Source organism: Chaetodon auriga, chromosome 16 (genome assembly GCF_051107435.1).
Source record: "Chaetodon auriga isolate fChaAug3 chromosome 16, fChaAug3.hap1, whole genome shotgun sequence".
NCBI lineage: Eukaryota > Metazoa > Chordata > Actinopteri > Chaetodontiformes > Chaetodontidae > Chaetodon > Chaetodon auriga.
The window spans coordinates 1,811,229-1,829,919 of NC_135089.1; the positions used below are offsets into that span (position 1 = coordinate 1,811,229).

Here is an 18,691-nt window from a genome sequence, read left to right on the forward strand (position 1 = left end):
CCCTCCTCCATCAGTAGGAGGGGCCAATCTACCCTGGAAGAGGTTAAGAGCGAGGAGCCGGCATGAGGCTCTCATCCGTCATTCTCCTGAATGGGTTTTGAGGACAATAAACCTGTAGCGCCAGGACGAATGGAGACGAAGTGTGCTGTCACCGAGCCAGGATTTATGGCTCCCAATTTCACTGATCTCCCGCACAGAAATGAGGACTGATAAACAGTGATTAATCGCCTTTATATCCCATTTTACTCCCACCAAAAGTATATTAACTGTAGCTATAATGATTTTGGAATACATCCTGAATCCCGCGAACCTGATTCTTGTTGGGTTTCTTTTTTTCTCGGGGAGGGAAGGCACGTCATAGTCAGAGGCACGGTCACTGTTATCCCTCTTTTTTTAAAGCACTAAAATGGCCTTTTGCTGCTCATCAGGGCGGTTTTGTTTCAAAAATGTATCTCTTATTTATGTTTCCCATCTTCCCAGCTGGCAAGCATATGTTGTCGTTTAGGCTTGGCAAACTCCAGTGCCATGTCAAGACGACTTGAAAAATTAGCAGCCAATAAATCACCCAACCCCTCCTGCTTCCCCTGCCTGGAGTGGTGGACCACACTCCCTCTGATTTATGAGATGATTTGGGAAGTGTGTGTGTGCGCGAGTGTGTGTGTGAGTGTAAAATGAAGAAAGTGTGCATGAAAGAGGGGACGTGCATTAGTGTCTGTGTTCTACATAGGTTATCTATTTCTGTATGCTGGAATGCTTTGGTCTGAGTGTAAAAACAGGGCAGGGGGAGTGCTGCGTGTATGTAGGTCAGTCAAATGATTGTTGACGAGTTAAGATTTTTAATTCAGCGCAAACTCCACCTGACTGTGGCTTAATGTATATGTTTGAGCCTGTGCATGCGCCTGCAGAGGGATGTGTGTTTGTGTGTGCATATAATTATCAGGAGAAGATGTCGAAATCAAGGGGGGTAGGAGGAGGAGGAGGAGGAGGAGGAGGTGTGTGGGAGGCAGGGGAGGAGGCACGGAGAGGGTGAGGGGTTGGGGATGAAATAAAAATGATAGATGACTGCTTTCTGTCATGGACAGTTATTTAGAGGTTCGCCGTAAAGCTGTCCGGGGAACGAACAGATTTTAGTCTAATGAGCAGAAAGGAAAGCCGTTAAAGTGGCGCGATGTGCTCAGCACTTCTTCCAAATGAAATAGTACCATTTCCCCCTCATTAAAATGCAAAGGGTTCATATAACATACAGCAATAAAGCTGGCATGTCGAGGCAGAGAGAGATAGGGAAAACCCCACTGAGCTCATCTCATTCCTCCATTACTGAGACCAGAAGGAATAGCGGCCTTCGACAGGGTAGGTGCCAACAATATCGCTCACTCAATCTCCCTTATTCGGTTAGCTCTGTAAAAGTCAATCTGGCGCACTTGGCAAATCCATCCACAGCAGCAGCCTCCACAATCTGATAACAGTTGCAGGGGCGCTTGCTCTTGAAATCATTTTTTTCAGCTCTACAGTTGCACACCGTGCAAACAATAGCTCAGGCTCCCTCAGCCACTCAGAGAGGCTTGGATCATCCACTGCTTATCTGGGCCGCTCTCAGATTCACTTTGATTTGAGGGGAATTTCATGTTCAGTAGGTTCAGGATGAGCCCGATTGTAGAAATTCAGGGGTCAGATCAGGATTGGCTGCGGCCGATAGTGGCCTCAGGTACAGTGGTGTACATGCGGTGGAAGGCAGAGAGAAAAACAGTCAAAATGTGAACTGCGGGAGCTGAACGTGTCTTACCAGCATACAGTTCAGGACCATAGACAGCTCCCACCACTGGATTCAGCTTCCAGCCTGCGAACAAAGACAAAAACAGCCTCAACTGACAAATTACAACTAGATGGACACGATGAGATGTTCAGCTTTTATTGGCACTCACCATTCGTGTATGGGTTGGCCACTTTTTTGTTTGTCATCACTCGTGCTGTTGCATTGTTCACCTGTTCAAAGCAACGAAACACAGACCCGTTATCGCTGACCTTCACAGTTCCTATCCAGACATCCAGGACGGGCCAAACGCAAGCAGCAAACCAAGACGACTAAAGGCAAATTCATAAAATAATAGATAAATAAATAAATGATTATGTAAATGTTTGTAGCACTTTGGTGTGATTGAGTTTGGGTTCACCCGTTCATGAATTTATTCATCGTTTCAATTCTCTTACAGATTATTAAATTACTGGAAAGAGGGGGGAAGCATGCACCAATTACCCACAGGTATGAATAAAAAAAGAACATCCTCCAAATTCAGTAATTGGTTGGATAAACAAATGGATTCCAAAAGAAAAACACAGACAGTGCTTTGATTTTCTTCTATTGACCTGATGAGAATGACTGAGTGGGGGCTCGGCTCGTCGTAAACAAGAGCAGAATTAGAGCAGGCAACACTAAACGATGGTGACAGGGGGATGCAGGTCTTCTCAGATCTGACAGGAACCCAGAGGATGATGGCATGCATTCATTCTGCATTGTCAGGTAATGACGGACAACTGGCGTGTCCGGGTTGACGTGTATGGATCCCGCATTCTACTGAGGACACGTTACACGCACCATTATGCATGCATGCATCCAGACACACATACATTCAGGGATGCAGATATTCACACACACACACACACACACACACAGTAGCAGCCACATGCTAATGCATGGGTTTATAGGTAAGTTCAGGAGGCAGCAGGCAGGAAGTGGAGAAAGACGGGGAAAAGGGAAAAAAATGAAAGCACCTCTATTTTGCGTCCCTCTACGATTGTACCGTTTAGTTTCTCCCGTGCACGATCAGCATCTGTGCTTGTTTCAAAAGTTACAAACCCAAAGCCCTGAGAGCGCCACGTTAGCCACCAGTAGAGAAAAAGGAGAAGGATGGACACGCACACACATTCACGCACACACACACACAGAGGAGAAAGAAAGGGGAAGGGAGGAGAGAAGGGAAAGAGAGGTGAGAAGACAGGAGTAGGTGAGCAGCGGCGGCGGCGGCAGAGTCGAGTTGTAAGCAGCCAGATTAATTAGAGGCAGTTAGTGAGGCGTCAGGAAACAGCAAACAGAGAGATCCGAGGAGGAGAGGATAGCGGTGACATGACCTCACACGGCAACACCAACAAACCTGCCTGCTTTACCCAATTAAACAGCACAGCACCGGCGCCACGGGTGAATGTCAGGAGGCAGCGGATGCAAAACACTGCGTTAGCTGCCATAATAGTCGTATAATTATCTACACAACTTCAGCAGCGCGGGCGGCTAAAACGGCCTGGCCTCCCTTTGAAGACGTGGCACCGGGAGAAGGAGTGTGAATTCTCCAAAGAGAGATGTCAAATTGATCCCTGACTATTTTCTAATTCACCGCTGTAATAAGTAGACATGGAGGCGAAGTGACACCGGCCCATTGATGCAAAGAAGTGAATGGTGTCACCGCAAACGCCGTCCTCTGTGATAGAGAAGAGCGAGGATATTGACTTTAAACCCCGACCAAAATATACCCAACCTCGCATTTCCATCCCCATCCCCCCCAGCTCTCTGTCTCCCTCGCTCCCCTGGGGGGGTTTGTCACTTCCTTGAGTTATGTGGACTGGGATACTGGACCTGAGCTCTATAGCAGAACCATTAAGATATGCTGGCCAAACAAGTCCCATTCCTTTGGTTTCTATATATACTTATAGAGGTATGGGCAGGGGAAGAGGGAGCATGGCCGGCGCTGACTGATAATTGCTTGAGGATGTAATACATGTGAGAGATGGCGAGCAGCGTGATCTCGTATGCATACACAGGATCTCCAGGCTGCTATTCCTAGCATAAATAACACGGGACCTGTCCTTGGGGAAAGAGAGATAAAGAAATAAATTCAAAAAAGGAATTGAGGGCAAAATTAATCCTTTGGACATTCACCCGACTGTGGTTACCCCCTCTATCTTTTTTTTATCATGCACAAATAATTAGCTTACAAGAGGGGAGAGTGCAGCCACCATTTTTCAAAGGAGACAAACATATTGAATGCAAATTGCCAAAGCTTCATAGGAAATAGATTGTTTATTAATGGCCTGGTAGGTTCATTATGTAGCACACAGGGTGCGGGAGAGAGCGAGGCATCATGGGTAATGGCTTTGTAGGGCACAAACAATAAATGCTTGTTACGGCGGAGGAGGCAGGTTTATCCGGTGCTCAATCTTGTCTGGCAGAGGGGGCTGAGTTGCAGCGGCATCGCCAGGTTGCAGGGCTCCCTGCATGCCTGCATTGGAGCCCAAAATACTCCCAGGTATGAATGGGAATCAGTAGTATTCATGCCTCAACACCCAGCCGGGGACCCTGTCTCGTTTATGAATGGAAAGCTCTGGAGCTTAGTACACTCTATTAAATGAACAGCTGGATGAGTAGCACTCGGCTGTTCACGCCACCGCAGGCTTAACCTGTCCATGGTAGGTGGTTAGGAGACTGATACTGCAGCTATGCAGCAGCGCTGTGGCGCTCCGGTGGCTTCCTGGTGTTCTTGGTTTAGATTAGCTTTGAAATACATACGTACATGATGACAGCAGTTTAAGATTATTTCTTCAGATTTTCTGTCCACCTGACCTGACAGATTGAAGCTGTCTCAATCAACAGATCATGAAAAGACCAAAACCACCGAGCTCCACTGTTAAAAACACACCGCTGAGCCGCCATGAACGCACGCTGGGGTTTGTTTCCGGCAGTGGGATGTAGAGGTTGAGTCAAAGTACTCACTGCAGCACCAAATGTAGAGTAATCTGCCAACAACAACAGCACAGTTTAGTGGTGTTTCAGTAACATTCACTAAAAACTGCAGTGACCAGCTGTTCAGGAAATTAATGAGCCTTTAAAAAAAATGGCATCCTCAGTAGGAGCCAATGGGCTTCGAGCTGAGAGCGGGGAAGCGTTGCTGGTTTTGGTCTTTTGATGGGATTTGTTGACAATAAGAAAATGACAGAATGATGAAATTATCTCGGATGTGGGCATTAACTGAACACGTTAAAGCTTCCAGATGACGTCCCGTTTGTCCAAAGCTTGAAATGTGAGGTGAAAGAAGGATTAGCCTTCAGATTTCCTCCAACTAAACTCTGTGTATTTGCAAAACATCCCAGAGTGCATCATTCTTATCCTGATTTATAGTTTATCTGAAAACAAAATGATAAACCCTGAATAATGGAGGACCAGCATCCAGGCATCAAAGAAGACCCGGTCCCTAAACACGCAGTTTCACTTCCATAAGCTTGAAGACCTGCAGCCTGCTGTTGGATTAAGTGAATTGTGAAACAGCTCAATAATGAATTGATTGACAGGGCTAATGATTCACAACTTGGGTTAGAGCTGCAACAACAAAAACAATAGGGAGGGAGGGAGAAAGAGAAAGAGAGGCATGGTGGATGCAGCTCTCCAGGACCAGGCTTAGGGACCACTACTCTCAGCCAATGTACACACTACACTAATGCCATCATTAGGAAACAGAAGAAGTACATGGTAATGAAGCAGCTGGCGTTCTAGTTCACTTACCTTGGATCCTCGCTCATTAAAGATAATCTCCACATCTAAAATCTTTCCAAATTGCTGCAGAGAGAAAAGAGAAAGAGAAGAGAAGAGCGGGGCAGAGATGGAGTTAGAAAGCCTCACCGACTGAATTCATGAGAAGGACGACTGCAGAAAGAAAAACCATTAAGGCAATATGGAAATGTTACTTTTGTGAGGAAATGGTGGTCAATTTGCATTTGTTAGCTCGGCAAACAGTTCTTGAAGCTGACTGGCACGCTTTAAAAAGAGATCTCATGGCTGCCGCCGCTGCTGCTTTAATGCATTTTTGGATTTCTATCGATAGTATATGAAACGAGATCACAGGATCGGTAAAAACGCTGGATCTTTGATTGCATATCAGCATTTCTGATGTTTGTTTGCCTGCTTGTTTCAATACAAAGAGAACAAAGAAGCATCGGGTTATGTTTTGATGCTGTGAGGGACGAGGAACCCCCTCCACCTTCGCGGTCACCTGGGGAAAACCCGCTTCTTCGTCTCTGAGCTCTGACTCTGGAAAGTTTGGCTCTGAATGTACCTTGCTCTTCTTTTATACGTCTCTCTCTGTCTTTTCTTTATTCTCTCCTCCTCTGTTTGTGTGCTCTCACAGTCAACACGACCGAAGGGCCAGTCCCCAGGGGTTAACATGCTCCAGCCTTTCGATTTAACAGGCCTGCCTTTGGATCATTAGAAAGCAGAGGAATGAAAGTAAACTGTAAGTTCCTCTAATGAGTGGAGTGAGAGCGACTTTTAATTGCTGTCTACAATGGCCGTATTATTTCATTAAAAGTAATTACCCTGTCAAGCGGTCCGCGTCGCCTTCATTTCGGCACAACAGGGAAGAAATGGGCCTTCCATGTGGTCGACGCTCAATGGGAATGGATGGATCGTTTGACTGAGCCACTAATAGGGGTTAGGAGGAGCTGGCTATTATCTGGCTGAAGTGAGTGGAGTGGGCTTGAGGAGGTGAAGGTTTATGGGTTAGCGAAAAACATATGTTCCCTCCCAGTGGAGAGGGGTATGCGGTGACCTCACCGCTTCAAGTTAAAGGAAAAACAAGGCTCGGTTATTTAAAACCGGCTCTGTTTCAGCAGGGCGTATCTCCTCCCCTATACATCCGCTCCTGAAAGGAGATTCCATAGATCCTATCCACACATCTGCCTCATATGGCGCTTGGCTTCATTGATTCGAATGGGAAGCGTTGGCTCGATCGCACACGCAGGCATTTATATCCCAGCGTGATGCCCCTTTCTCGCCTGAGATGACAATGCTTTCCCCACGCAATGTGCAGATGCTAATTGTTTTAACCGAGCGTAATGGGCTTGTGGCGTCGATTAATTAGTTTCAGAGGAAGTCGTCTTTGTGGATTTCCACATGGCGCTGGGGACTGCTCGCTGCTCACCAGTGATCTTATGCACTTCTATCCCCACCCACCCACTCGCGCACACACACACACACACACACACACACACACACACACACACAGAAACAGCTGCATCAGCAGCACCGATAAATAATAGCTTCAATGGGAGGAGCCTCCAGAGGGAGGACAAGGGAGGCTGACGTCATCTCAGAGGCTGCAGCGAGATTCATCCATCCAGAAACGATAAAAACAATTCAGTACTGATAGGAGAATAAAAACACCAGCAGATGTTCACCAGTTAAAGGACCACACCAGAGGATCTGCATGTTTTATCCCACTTATCACATGTTTTCTTTCTTTACATCACAGCTGACATACTGTGCTTTGGTTTCCAATCACTCTGCGCATTACAGAGAGACGTAAAGTGGATTAATGTTTGATATTTGAGACCAATGGATGGTCAGCGAAAGTGAAAAGTGTACATGACTTGCCGTTAAGGAGCTAAAACTTGTAAACACACTAATACGGTCCTTTGATACAGCGTGAACTTGCTGCCTTTTTCCGAAATGAAATTACAATACGCTGCAGTCCCCACGCCTTAAGCCTCCTAGTGTGGAAGCAACAAACAAGATCGAGGCCACTGTGCCTCCACTTTTGATTAGCTTGAATATCTTTAAGCTCTTCAGAAAGCTGTAATTACGCTGCAGCAGCCCTGTGTGTTCAGACAGTAGAGTGTGTTCAGACACAGCAGCCAGTGTGACAGCAGGATGGGGGAGGGCAGAGGTCCTGATTGCTCTGGGGAATGCTGTGAGAGCCCTTACATGCACTGAGAGAAGCACTGCTGAAGAACCCAGTCGCACAAATGAGGGCACCCTCGAGCAGCGCAGCATGGGCGCCGCACAGAGCTCGCTCGCTCGCGCTTGGAGTGTTTTCATTTCCCCTGCACTTGCACTAGCTCTCAGAGATCACAGTTTCTAATTACTGATTAAGGTCCGCTGTGGTCGTCCTAATGAGCCCTTCATTCAGCGCCTCGTTAAAGGCTCACAGGTTTCTCCACACCCTTAATCTGGTGCCGTGCAGGGTGCATCTCAGGCCATCCCTCCTTGTTTTAGGGTGCCAGCTCCGAAGCTTTCCGCTGGTGGTGAAACCTTTGCTGCCGTCACCAGAGAGGGGCTCTCCGTGCCGTGCGGCAGCAGATGGAGCTCCTGGCGGGGCTTTGCTCTGCTGTAGGGCCTTCTCTAGTGGGCCGTGCAGCTCCTCCACTCTCCTTCTACTCTGTCTTCCTGCCTACATGTCTGTGGGTTTCACTCATGCGCAACATTAATGGTGTATTGAGCCGGTGGCGCTCCAGAAGCCATTAGAGCTGGAGGGATGAGGCTTTGCACATGCTGATCACACAAAGGCCCATTGTGGAGGCCATGTCAGAGGGTGGAGCGGAGCAGCTATCTCACCGCCAAGCTCTACCCAAGACAATCAATCCCACAATCCTCCACCATGCCAACCACCGAGAAGGGCAGGCCGTGTAACGGGAAGGAACGGGCACCGTGTGGGTGAGCGGGGTGATTGAGGGGAACTGGGTGGGCCGCGATCAATTTTGTATCGTATATCTGCACGCGCCGGCCAGGCACACAAAGCCTCCGAGCTAATTACTGAGGCGATTTGGATTCCGCACGACCTGCACCAGAGCTGGGAACAATAAAGCCAACAATCAGAGAGAGAAAGGGAGAGAGAGCAGCCATGTTGTCTGCAATTTATAAAGCCACAGCCAGGCCTCTCGAGTAATTAATATCATCAGCTGGATGTTGTCTTCATAACGATGAGAATTAACGCCTCTGGGTTCTAATGGTCCAATTAGCGCATAACATTTAAAGTACGTTTTTGGCAATCATCTCCATTCAGATCCATTATCGTTATTGAATTGGGGATGTTTGGTTCAATTCGTATTGAGGCTTTTGTGAGGCACGAGGGTGAGTAGTTGAACTATTCATTGCCTCATTAATTTGGTGAGAGACACCGAGAGAAAGAGAGAATTCCTGTTCTGGTATGCTGATATGTCAGATGACCACTCTGACCTCTGATCAGGAAAGTAAAAATACAGAAGGGATTCAAGAAGATTCTGTGTTTTTGGTCATTGTTCAGCATTGATCTCACCAGGTTATTGCTGAGATTCGGTGTGACAGTCAGGTGATCAAACGGGTTTTAAACCATCCTCAGGTTAGCCAAGTCATCACTGCACAGGCTGTTTTCCTTCACTTTCATGGTTGTCTTTTTTCCTGACAACGGACTTATGAGGTGCCGGTTTGAGCGCTCGCCTGGCTCATTAAATATGTGGCCTTTGTTGTGTGATTTAGCCCCACTGCTCGTTTTCTCTGAAGCTTAATAAGCCAAATATTCTGTTTCATAATAGTCTAATCATTTCTTCTGATGTTAGTGGAGGCAGTGTTTGTTTCAGGGCCTCCAATATAAAACACAGTGGGACACCCTGCAATGAGGAGTATTACCGACATTTCCAGCGCGCTACATTTCAGTTTTACAACCCGTCTGCTCACCTGGCTGCTTGTGTTTCAGACTTTGTTACCAAATGACTGGAATTAACTTAGCAAGCACAGCGTTATCATGGCTGATAAATGCAGGCTGAGCCTGCAGCAACAAGACCACAGATGTGATAAAGTGGGACTTCCCTTCAGGGTACTCACCCCAAACATTTGCCTTAGGTCAGGGTCCCGGAAGCGGAAGGGAATGTTGGAGACATGTAACCTTTTGGGCTGCTGCTTCTCTGAAGAGTCTGAGTGCTGGAGCTGGAGCTGCTGAGAGCCCTCTGTTTGCGTCACATCATCTGTCTGCCGGAGGGAAACAAACAGAAGACACAAGCTGCTCATTAGCTGCTACAGTATACTGTACCTCCCGGTCCTGCATGCGGGAGGGGGGGGGGGGGTTGGAACAGGAGGGTGGGTGCGGGCTGCAGGGTGGGGTGGGAGGCCTGGCTAACTAACTTACTCAGCGTCTGCCATTTTTCAATCGGCGAGAAAGCCGAAGCGATAAACAGCCGATGACTTATAGTGTCAAACCTGAGGTTGTGCATTACAAATCCACTTATTAATCTCTTGCACTTAGCTCTTGAGCAACAGGGAAGATTGAAGGCGCTGACAAAAAGGCGTGGATATAGATCCAACAGAGCCCTGACATGTCTAGACTAAAGACACATTATTGGTGACGTTTGCACACAGCCGTCAGAGTGCGAGGCCCAAAGCCCTCAGCGTTGTTGTTTCCATCATTATGCGAATGCGATGCTGACATTTCTATATAAATGACGTGTCTGATGTCAATGACAAATTCCACTTGTTTCTCTCTGTGACACCAGTGATGGATTTCTCTGAGGCTGCTGGTGGCTTGTCTGTTCAGATGGACCTTGTTTTTGAGCCACTTTTCTGATGTGTCTCTGTGGACAAAACCTCGACGGCATAGTTTATCCTCCCTTTCATGCACCCATGTCAGATAATAATAATATAATAGTAATAAATAAAAGTGAGGGAAAAGGACGTGAGCACAGAGGAAGTAAAGACAATAAAATGAATTTAAAAAATGAAAAATAAAAACAGTACACATAAAAACATACCCGACATTTCCAAAAGCTTTCACTTCATGTTAGGCGAAATAGCTCATTAATTAGCATCGTTAAAAACGTCTTCCTCATGTATGTGTGTACATTATTTGTAGGCAATTAGCCTAGCTTAGCATAACGACTGGAAGCAAGGGAGGACAGCTAGCCTGGCTTCCTGTTACTATCGAGTGTATCTGGTGACCCGCAGTAACGCTGCACAGGATCAATAAACTGGCATCTGTCAACAAATATCAGCATGTGAAAACCACAAATTCACGTTTTTACTTCTATGCACAGATAAAAGAAACGAGCCTTGTTAAAAGGTGTTCATTGGTGCACATTTGAACTTCAGAGAGCCAATCATGGCGAAGGGAAAGCAATCATCAGCAGACCTCTGATCTCTGATCTGCCTGATTTCCTCCCCGAGAGGTTTTGTGGATCTATAAGCGTCAGACCACCTCCACCACTGCTTCCTGAGAGAGGACAGCAGTTACTCTCAAGAGGTCACCCATGAGGAAAACGTTTGTTTTTAGCATTTTAGCGTCCGTTCTGCAAGCAAACGACTGAAATGAACAGAGATGATGGTTTGGTGCCGGTGACTCAGAGAGGGGCTAAATATCGAAAGGCAGAGAGGAGGGGAGCATGGGAGGCGGGAGAGTGGAAGTGGCAGATATTGAGCACAAAAGCTGTTTGAATGTGATATGTAAACTGCAAGGTCTCCTGGGAAGTGCTCTCTGAGCACGGCAAACACACTATACACTGGCTGGGAAGTCACATACACAGACACAATCTTGTACCGAGATACAGACGTGAAAAGGGAGGAGGCTGTTTCCAGAGTACAAACGGTTCAGATGACACGTGCATGAGCGCGCACGCACACACACACACACACGCACACACACACACACACACACACACACACACACACACACACACACACAGATAACCCTCACCCTGCTCTGAGGCTGTCAGATGGCTGCAGGCCACTCTTAGTGATACATTTCCCACCATTTAGGAAATGGGGTAGGGATTTATTCATTATAATTCATCATCACAGTATTATCATTATCATCATGATCGTAATGATGATCGCCTTTATTATTCTCATTATCATAATCACAATCTCCACTGTAATGGCCGTCATTTATTTGGTTTTTATGGCCCATTCCGAGACGGTGACATACATTGTTAACAGTGACAGTTGTTTGATTCAAGGTCCCACTTTGTCTCCCCTGCAGCCATCCAGGTAGGGCAGGTTGGTGGCAGCTACCGAAGTCCCGCCTGGGCTCGCCGGCATCCAGACCAGAGGTTAACAAGTGGCGAAGGACACGGGAGCCGCGAAATGCTCCGAGCCGGCCGGCCGGACGGTAAGGAGTGGATTTGTGACAGAGAGAGACGGGCGGAGGGGTCTTAACTCTGCTCTGTCCTCGCGTGCTGGAGGTTAATAGCCTGAGTAGCCATGTTGGGCCCGGGGGTGACACATTGCAGACAGATGCTGGGACCGTGGAGGGTGACAAGGTACCAGAGCCCCGCGGGTCAATCTGTTTCATCGGTCACACATGACACTATCGACCTTTAGCGTATGTTGCCAGACTACTGAGCACCTCTGTCCTCCAGCTCTGTCTGTCTGGCTTTTTATCACGGCGAGCGCAGTCGCATGTTTGCAAACATCCAGATTAACTTTCACTCGGCGCTCAGACAGGCCGGCAGCACGCTGACATCAGGGGCAAATACACATATGGAGAACACAAATACTGAATTGCTGACTCCCAAGCAGCCCGGACCGCATCCTACTAACTCAATAAGTTGGAGTGTCACTGAGATCCGGGATGCCTGCGCTCCCGAGGCTCCAGCCTGCCTGCCTGGTTGTGAGATGGTGGTGTTGCAGTGGAAAATAATTACCTTCGTATTACCATAGGAGGCCACCTTCAGTGGCACTTTACTGTCCCGACAGCTGCTGTCACAGGGAGGAGGAGGAGGTGGGATGCGAAACACGCCGTCACCGCCACAGCCAGCAAACCAGAGAGTGAGAGAGCTGTCAACTCCGGCAACTCTCCGGCTTCCTGTTCAGTCATTTCTCTAAAAGACTCCCTTGCTGTTATTTGCAAATCGCCTGCAAAGTGCTCTGCTCAGCACTTTCCCCCTCCTTGCAGAGTGGCATTACAAGAGCATAATTGAAACTATCTGATTGGAATGCTGCCAAGCAGGTAGATTACATCCGATTAAATGGGGGGGGGGGGGGGATACCGAGTCTTCGCTCACAAGAATTATAATGCCTGAGCTTTAATTCATTATTTTCCTCTGCCAGTCCTCCACTGTTTGTTTTCTTTTTCTAAAGAAGCTGCAAATTTATCTCCTCCATCACCTGAGAGCAGGGGGTGTGACGGGGGTGAGTGTGGAGCAGAGGGGCCGCCCCCGCCTCCTCCCTCTGATTCATATAAAATAGTGAAAGGCAGAGGAGTTATTTTGGGCGTTCAGGCGACAGTTAAAGGTCCCGTTCATTTTCTGCATAAACGACTCGAGGTGACTGGGAGCTGAAGCTCCAGTAAAATACCTCGTATGAGAAAACATCATTAAAAACAAGTCAAAAGTAGAAGCAGAGTGTATAAAAACTACAGCAGAGACTTCAGCTGCACTTCTGAAGAGGTTAAGTTTCAGATTCTGGATCACCTGGATCAGTTCAGAAAACTGCTGCAGTGTTTTTGGTCCTGACTGCAACGATGAAGTGTGAATTTACCAAAACTGTGAATGACGATCGTCGTTATCGTAGTATTTAGATATGATTTCTCTGAAGTACACTTGAAACAATTTAAACTAATGGACACTCGTGGATGTTCTGTAGTTCTTCTGCAGTCAACAAATCCCATCAAAGACCAAAGAACAGACTCGACCCTGATGAGTCTTCATCCTCTGAGCTCCATTAAAACACATCAGTGAGTCACGCTGGTACTCTGGCTGACATTCATCCATTACCACGAACACACACACACACACACACACACACACACTGTAGTTAATTCTGACTCCACACTCACTACAGCAGCAAATGTGGATTCATCCGCCGCTGAAAATAGTCCGCAGCGAATGCAGTATTTCCTCCTGTCTGACTAACGTTTGCTAAAAACTACAGCGAGCATCTGTTTCAGGAAATAGCTCATCCTTTTTTAAAAGTGAGAGTCAGGACGTTTTGTTGGTTTTGGTCTTTTCATGGCATTTCTGGACAGTAAGAGAAATACAGAATGACAGCAGCTAACGCTGAGGAGCACTGAGGGTATCTAATATCTTTTACAGTGGGGGGAAATCAGCGGCCCCTCCCACCTTCAGAGGACACAGTCATCCCTTTTTAATGGCGGCCTCCGCGCCGCCTCTGAAAGCGACACCGCTCAGGAGAGAGCGAGCGAGAGTGCGCATGTATGACTGTTTGCATGCGCTCGGCCATGTTTTCCACATGCTCTTGTGTGTTCGTGTGTGCGTCAATGTTATCACAGTCCCCCAGAATACCCTTTGGAAAGTCTTCACGCCGCTGACACGGGCTGTGAAAAATCTGGAATTGAGTGCTGCCCTAACGCCACTGCCTTAATTTGTTATCTGAAAAGAGAATGATTACTCATGAAATTCAACCAAACCTCAGACTATTTGAACTGAGCCAGATAACGAGCTCAGTTTTTTCTCTCTCCAGCAGAGCTCCCTGGCAGCCCTCTGCTACCCTCATCTCTAAGGATTTGGAGAAAAGTTGGGGGCTGCCTCTCTTCCTCAAGTCGCCTGCTTTCAAGTCAGCTTGTTTGAACATGGCACAGAGCGAGGTCCCAGAGGTCTGGCTCTGGACAGCGCCACCTTCCCAGTATAGACGAGTGACTGGTAGACACAGACAGAAACAGAGTCCCAGCGCCTCATTAAAACATACACACTCTCCGTTCTCTGCAGGGAATTCACACAGAATCCATACGTTTCACTGGATTTTCACTCTCTCTTGACTCTTTTTAAGTCTTTAAGTCGAGAAGATGTGCAGAGTAAAGCGTCGTCGTGGGGTAGAGGAGCTGAGCGCAGCAGAGTCGAGCCAAGGGAGGAGGGCGAGGGGGAGAGTCGCAGCGAGTCGCTGATCTGCTCCCTCAATCTGTGTTTCTGCAGGGTGCCCTAATCAAAGGCACCCGGGCCCGTCTGTGGCACCCAGAGCAAACAGGCTGGGTCTGTCATTAAAGCTGGGGAACACAGCGGTGGGCGACACTACACCAGCAGCCCCCGAGGATTAGACTCTCTGTTTACACCCCACTAATCTCATCCCTCTGTCCTGCCTGAGAAAGGACGGGTGGAAGTGGGGAGAGCGTGGATGCGGAGAATGAAGATGGAGGAAAGTGGGGACGGCGCGAGAGGGGAAGAGAACGAAGGAAAGCGAGGCGAGCTCTCATCTCTCCACGGCCACCATCTCTGGGCTTTCTTCACAGCGGGTGAGCAGATGAAATGAAATCAAATGCGAAATGGATAGAGAGGGGAGACGGTGAGAGATAGCGAGCGGAGGAGTGGTGCACAGTGTCGGAGGGGGGAGGAGGAGGAGGAGGAGGAGGAGGCTGAACCTCCTGCCAAGTCTCTCCTCACTTTAAACTCTCTTGTGTGTCAGCCATTACTGTAAGTGCGGTGCATAAGCATGGAGCAGTTGGAGAGCGTCGCACAAATCTTCAAATCAAACATTGCTACATTACAGGCCGATGATAATACGCCACGCCACGCTATTGCTCCGCTTGTGCTGCATAAGCACTTTTCTGCTGCCAAATGTTCGGAGCTGCGCGGTAATTGTGAGGCTGGGAAAATTGAGTTATTAACAACGGTCTTTATGAGTGACCCAGATCCCTCTCAGGAGGCCCGTGGCCTCGCCATGACCTCTCCCAGCAGGTGTTTTCATGCTAAAGCAGAAAAGAAGGTCTGAAGGTTTTATTTCTTCATCTCTGCCGGCGTTATCCGTCTTTGTAGACGCATCTCTAAAGTTTGGAGCTAAGTCGTCCTCCTTTTTATCTACATCTGCCTCTTGTGAAGGTAAATCCCGGGTCAAGGCATTTCCTATCAGACTTTCACCACACAAGGATGAATCGTATAAAATATCATTTGGAATTTCGCTCACTTCCAAGTCGTGTATCTCAGCGTGCAGCGTTGCCAGGGGTTTGTTTTCCACTCCGAGTGCCAGTAATTTAAATACATGCACTCTTCTGGTGAGGTGAAAATGAGTGAAAAAAGGATGTAATTATTTCCTGGCACAGTCACACAGAGGATATTATCTTAAGTGTAAAGGAAGGTCTCAAATATTTGGATGCAGTTACAAATAAGTAGCTGATCTGACTAAACAGCAATTGATTCTGGCTCATTGAGGAAAGTGAACGTGTCCTTTGGTCTTTTAACTGGTGGTGGTGACATGCTGCAGACATTCGTGTCTCAACAGTTCAAATCTCCTTCACCAAAATCAATCGAACAGCTCAGGTTTACGCGTCTTTTAGGGGACACTAAACGGCTCTTCAGAAATGCACTTTCACTTTACGAACACATTTTCATTAAGTTCACCTCCGACGTCGAGCACAAAGCGTCACCGTGACACCAAAGTCTTCTGCTGCTCACACATGATCACAATCCTCCTTTTTGTGTTTGAGACTGAAGATCTATTCAAAAAGGAAAAGTCAGTCACGACTGGCAAAACTGGAACCAGGTTCCAAATGCAACTCCACTAATGGAGCGACAGATCGTGAGCTTATGAAGAAACTGAACAATTAAATGTGCATTACATTAATAGAGAAGGACCTTATTTGCAAAGTAAGAAATGTTCTCAAGTTTCTTCATTACCCTCTCGAAAATCATGTACAATTGCACAATATTATGAGTTACGCAATTATTTTTCATTCATTTCCATTTTAATTAGTACATTTTGTGGAAATGACTCGTATGCTTGAGTAATAAACTGACGGCAAGACATTGAACCTAACTGCTGTTCGTGTTGCGTGTCGCCGAGGTGGGTTTCTGTACAACACAGGGAGATGTTGCTTTGTGGCACTAAACAGGAAGAGCGCAGACTTCTTCAGCACAATGATGCTAAAGCGTTCAGGCTTCAGGCAGCAGCAGGCGATGGATGAGTGAATGAGTCAAAGACAGTGAGACCGACGTCAGGGACGGAAACAAGAGAAATATGAAGATTTAGCTTGCAATCATACTGACGTTTGGCTCGTTTGCTAATTAGAGTCACAGTTTTATACCGATGTTAAAGAGAATACATGAACTACCATCAAAAAGCAGCTCTGAGTGATGAACAGCAAACTCTCACTCTGGACATGTGATCATTGTGAAAGAAAAAGGGAAATAATAATGTATTTTACTTGCTGACAGCGTGTTGAGAACAGTGTTTGCAGATGATGAAGGACACTGACCGGTGCGGTCGTGGTGGCGGTGATGGCGGGCGTGCTGTTGTCAGTGCCGGCCGGCTCGCTGTGCGTCTGTGTGGGCGTGTAGAGGGTCATGGCGTGCTCGGGAACCCGGCTCTGCCCGGTGTAGTCCTGCGTTGGAAGCGGGTGCGGTGCCGCAAACTCTGCGGGGATGCCATTCTGTGGGGGAGGTGGGTACTGGGCAGGGGTGTACGGCTGGGCCATCGCTTCCGGGGGGTTGGTGGCCTCTTGGTTACCCTGCGAGAGACACACAACAGGAGGCGAGCGTTAGAACTACGGTCGAGATCAAAGTTTGGTTTCCATTGTTTGATTGTACAAGCAGCATGAAAGATGTGCGGGTTCGGAAGGCAGCTGGGGAGAGTTGTCCTGCAAACCAACTAAGTCAGGGGGAAACAGCCATCATATCACAACTCAGCTCAGATTACAGAATTCCTTGATCTTTGCTAATGAACACAGTTTATGTTGTAGAGCATGGCTCGCTGTTGGAGGGGCAAGAGTCAGGGGGAATCTCAATTGCACTCATGGCAAAGCACAAGAGGAAAGATCAATTAATTGATAAAATTTTGATTAGGGCCTTTGATTCCAATGACAGGTCTGTTAAAGTAGCAGCTGCTCCCTCTCCGAGCTCCTCTCTCCCACTTGAAAATTAGCCTTCGTGAGCTCTCCTCCCGCTCGCCATCTCCGCCTTTGTTTCCGTCTCACTTGGAATTTTTCGGCACAGGTGCGAAAATGAAACCTGAGCAGGACTTTTCTGTCACGTTCGGCCTCTTTGAAATCCCACCCAGGTTTCATTCTGTAGCCAAAAACCTCGGCCACATAAAAATGGATCTAAATTCTTATTTAAATCAGGAAAAGAAGAGTAAGTAAACGTGAATGTGACGAAGCAAATTCACAGAAAAAGGACTCTTCTTCTTCTGTCATTTTCCCACATGCTCCCAGAACACTCTATGTGCTATCTACACCACATACTCTATGTTTTTTAGTCTCTGCTCCTGACTTCGGTGATAGATGGCCCTTTGCAATGAAGCAGTTTCACAGACCCTTTGTCTCGTGTGGATGCTTGAGATGATGAGCTGCAGAAATAATGGACTTTTCTGGCTGGTGCACATTGTTAAACTCGGTAATGGCTGGACTACAGAAGTGCATGTCTTATTGTTGCAAAGCGCTGGGCTCTGCGAATCCAGACTAATGAGCAGAACAGTGAGATCAGTGTTGCTGGAGCGGATATCCACCCCAACATTAAAAACGCAGAGGGAAAAGGTGAGACAATAACACTGGAATCCAATAACACCCCCCTGCAAATACCCTCAATCAAATTTAAAGATACAGATCATGTGAGCTCAATGCATAACTCTTTGATAAGAGAGGAGGAGGAAAAGCACACAGTAGCAGCGAGAAGTAAGGGTTTATGATTGGAGAAAAACAATACCAGTAAACAGATAGAGAAGTTTCTGTCTCTTCCTTTACAAGCTGGCTGGGGATGGTGAGATAGGAGATAAACGTGTTTTATTCCTTTTTTTTTTTTTTGCTGCTGTGGTGTTTGGCCTCTTTCTGGAGATTTCCGCAGAAAGCTCTATCTGGGCAGGAGGAGGCAGCGGTTTTAATGAGAGAGCCGAGCAACACTGTGCTGTAAATGTAGTGGAAATAATTCTACTCTGACGTGTTGGCAAACAAACCTCGGCCTAAACTGTGCTCTGCCAATTAAGCAAATGCTCCATTATCTAAATGAAAAAAGAGAGGAGCCTTGAGAGAGG

General features: G+C 47.3%; 1 protein-coding gene across 10 annotated transcripts in view; it reads right to left on the reverse strand.

Annotated features, from left to right (window-relative positions):
• LOC143333699 (RNA binding protein fox-1 homolog 3-like) overlaps positions 1-18,691 on the reverse strand; it is a 348,241-nt gene that overhangs the window by 21,839 nt on the left and 307,711 nt on the right. For all 10 annotated transcript variants that reach the window (XM_076751900.1, XM_076751907.1, XM_076751901.1 and 7 more), the window contains 6 exons: positions 16,923-17,174; positions 9,617-9,760; positions 5,546-5,599; positions 2,770-2,862; positions 1,923-1,983; positions 1,784-1,837 (listed from right to left, as the gene is read on the reverse strand). In XM_076751900.1, coding sequence (XP_076608015.1) covers positions 1,784-1,837; positions 1,923-1,983; positions 2,770-2,862; positions 5,546-5,599; positions 9,617-9,760; positions 16,923-17,174 — 658 coding nt within the window. The remainder of the gene's footprint in view (positions 1-1,783; positions 1,838-1,922; positions 1,984-2,769; positions 2,863-5,545; positions 5,600-9,616; positions 9,761-16,922; positions 17,175-18,691) is intronic.